The 1,306-nt window shown below is 74.5% G+C and overlaps 1 protein-coding gene across 2 annotated transcripts in view; it reads left to right on the forward strand.

Annotated features, from left to right (window-relative positions):
* The first annotated feature begins 246 nt into the window (after positions 1 to 246).
* LOC118159876 (interleukin-1 receptor antagonist protein-like) overlaps positions 247 to 1,306 on the forward strand; it is a 1,976-nt gene continuing 916 nt past the window's right edge. The window contains exons 1-4 of one of the 2 annotated variants that reach the window (XM_035314416.1): positions 247 to 386; positions 677 to 737; positions 829 to 917; positions 1,009 to 1,133. In XM_035314416.1, coding sequence (XP_035170307.1) covers positions 383 to 386; positions 677 to 737; positions 829 to 917; positions 1,009 to 1,133 — 279 coding nt within the window. In that variant the 5' untranslated portion in view covers positions 247 to 382. Of the gene's footprint in view, positions 387 to 600; positions 738 to 828; positions 918 to 1,008; positions 1,134 to 1,306 lie in introns of those variants that run through there. The other variant, XM_035314415.1, reaches the window with a different exon arrangement.

Genomic DNA, 1,306 nt, shown 5'->3' on the forward strand with positions numbered 1-1,306 from the left:
CCGCGCACCGCGCATGCGCCGCCCCCCGCCGCGGCCACTCACCGCTCCCCACGTCCGGCCGGGCGCCCCGCCGCGCTGCGCATGCGCCGCCGCCTCCGTGACACCGGCGCCAGGTGGCGCAGCGGGGAGGGCGCCGCGCTCGCAGCGAGGAGGTCGCGGGTTCGATCCCCGCCTCCGCCAGCTCCCCCCCGTGGTCCCTTTCGTGTGCCTTCGCTGTCCCTGTCACCCCCCCCCACGCAGCGGGAGCACCCACGGGTGAGGGGGGGGGTGGGGCGAGCCCTTCGCACCCTGCTGGCAGTGTGGCAACACCCCCGCGTCCTTCCTTCCTTCCTTCCTCCCCCAGCGGGGCAGCGCAGCCGGGGCGGCCGGCGTGGGGCGTCCCATGGGTGAGCGGCACCGGGGCCACCGGGCGGGACCGGGGGGGGGGAGCGGGGAGGGGGAAGAAGCGGAACCGGGAGCGCTTGCAACACCGGCAGCCCCCCACCCCATCCCCGCCTCCGCGGGCTGGCGATTTCGGGAGGGAGCCGCCGAGCCCGCGGGGTATAAAGGCGAGGGGCGGCCTGCCCCACGGACAGCCCCACGGACAGCCCCACGGACAGCCCCACGGCGTGCCCCATGGCCAGCCCCATGGCCAGCCCCATGGCGCTCACCCTCGCCCTCCTCATCCTCTGCGCAGAGGCCGAAGGCATCGCGTCGTGCCACGCGCCCACCCTGCAGACCAAGGTCTTCAAGTACCGGTAAGGGGCGGGGGGCTCGGAGGGGTCCCCGAGGGGTCCCGGGGGTGCCGGGGGTCCCGCTGAGGGCAGCGGGGTCCCGGTGTCCCCGCAGGATTTGGGACATGAACCAGAAGTCGCTGTACCTGCGCAACGACCAGCTGGTGGCCGGGCACCTGCAGGGCGCCAACGCCGCGCTGGAAGGTGAGGGGGGGCTTGGGGACACGGGGGGGGGGACACGGGGGGACGTGGGGGGCTGACGGTGTGTCGTGTCCCCTCCCCGGTGTCCCCACAGAGAAGGTTTTTTGGGTGCCCAACCGCTCCTTCGAGCACGCCCGGCTCCCCGTCATCATGGGCATCCAGAACGGCACCCGCTGCCTCGCCAGCCCCGCCGCCCCCCAGCCCACCCTGCGGCTCGAGGTGACGGACGGGGACACCGCGGGGACACCACGGGGTCGGGGACATCGCGGGGTTAGGGCACTGCTGGGATTCGGATAGCTTGGGGACATGGCAGGGGTGGGGACACCGTGGGGAAGGGGACACCACGGGGATGGGGACACCTTGGGGACACCCTGGGGATGGGGACACCACGG

Source organism: Oxyura jamaicensis, unplaced genomic scaffold (genome assembly GCF_011077185.1).
Source record: "Oxyura jamaicensis isolate SHBP4307 breed ruddy duck unplaced genomic scaffold, BPBGC_Ojam_1.0 oxyUn_random_OJ72541, whole genome shotgun sequence".
NCBI classification, from domain to species: Eukaryota; Metazoa; Chordata; class Aves; order Anseriformes; family Anatidae; genus Oxyura; species Oxyura jamaicensis.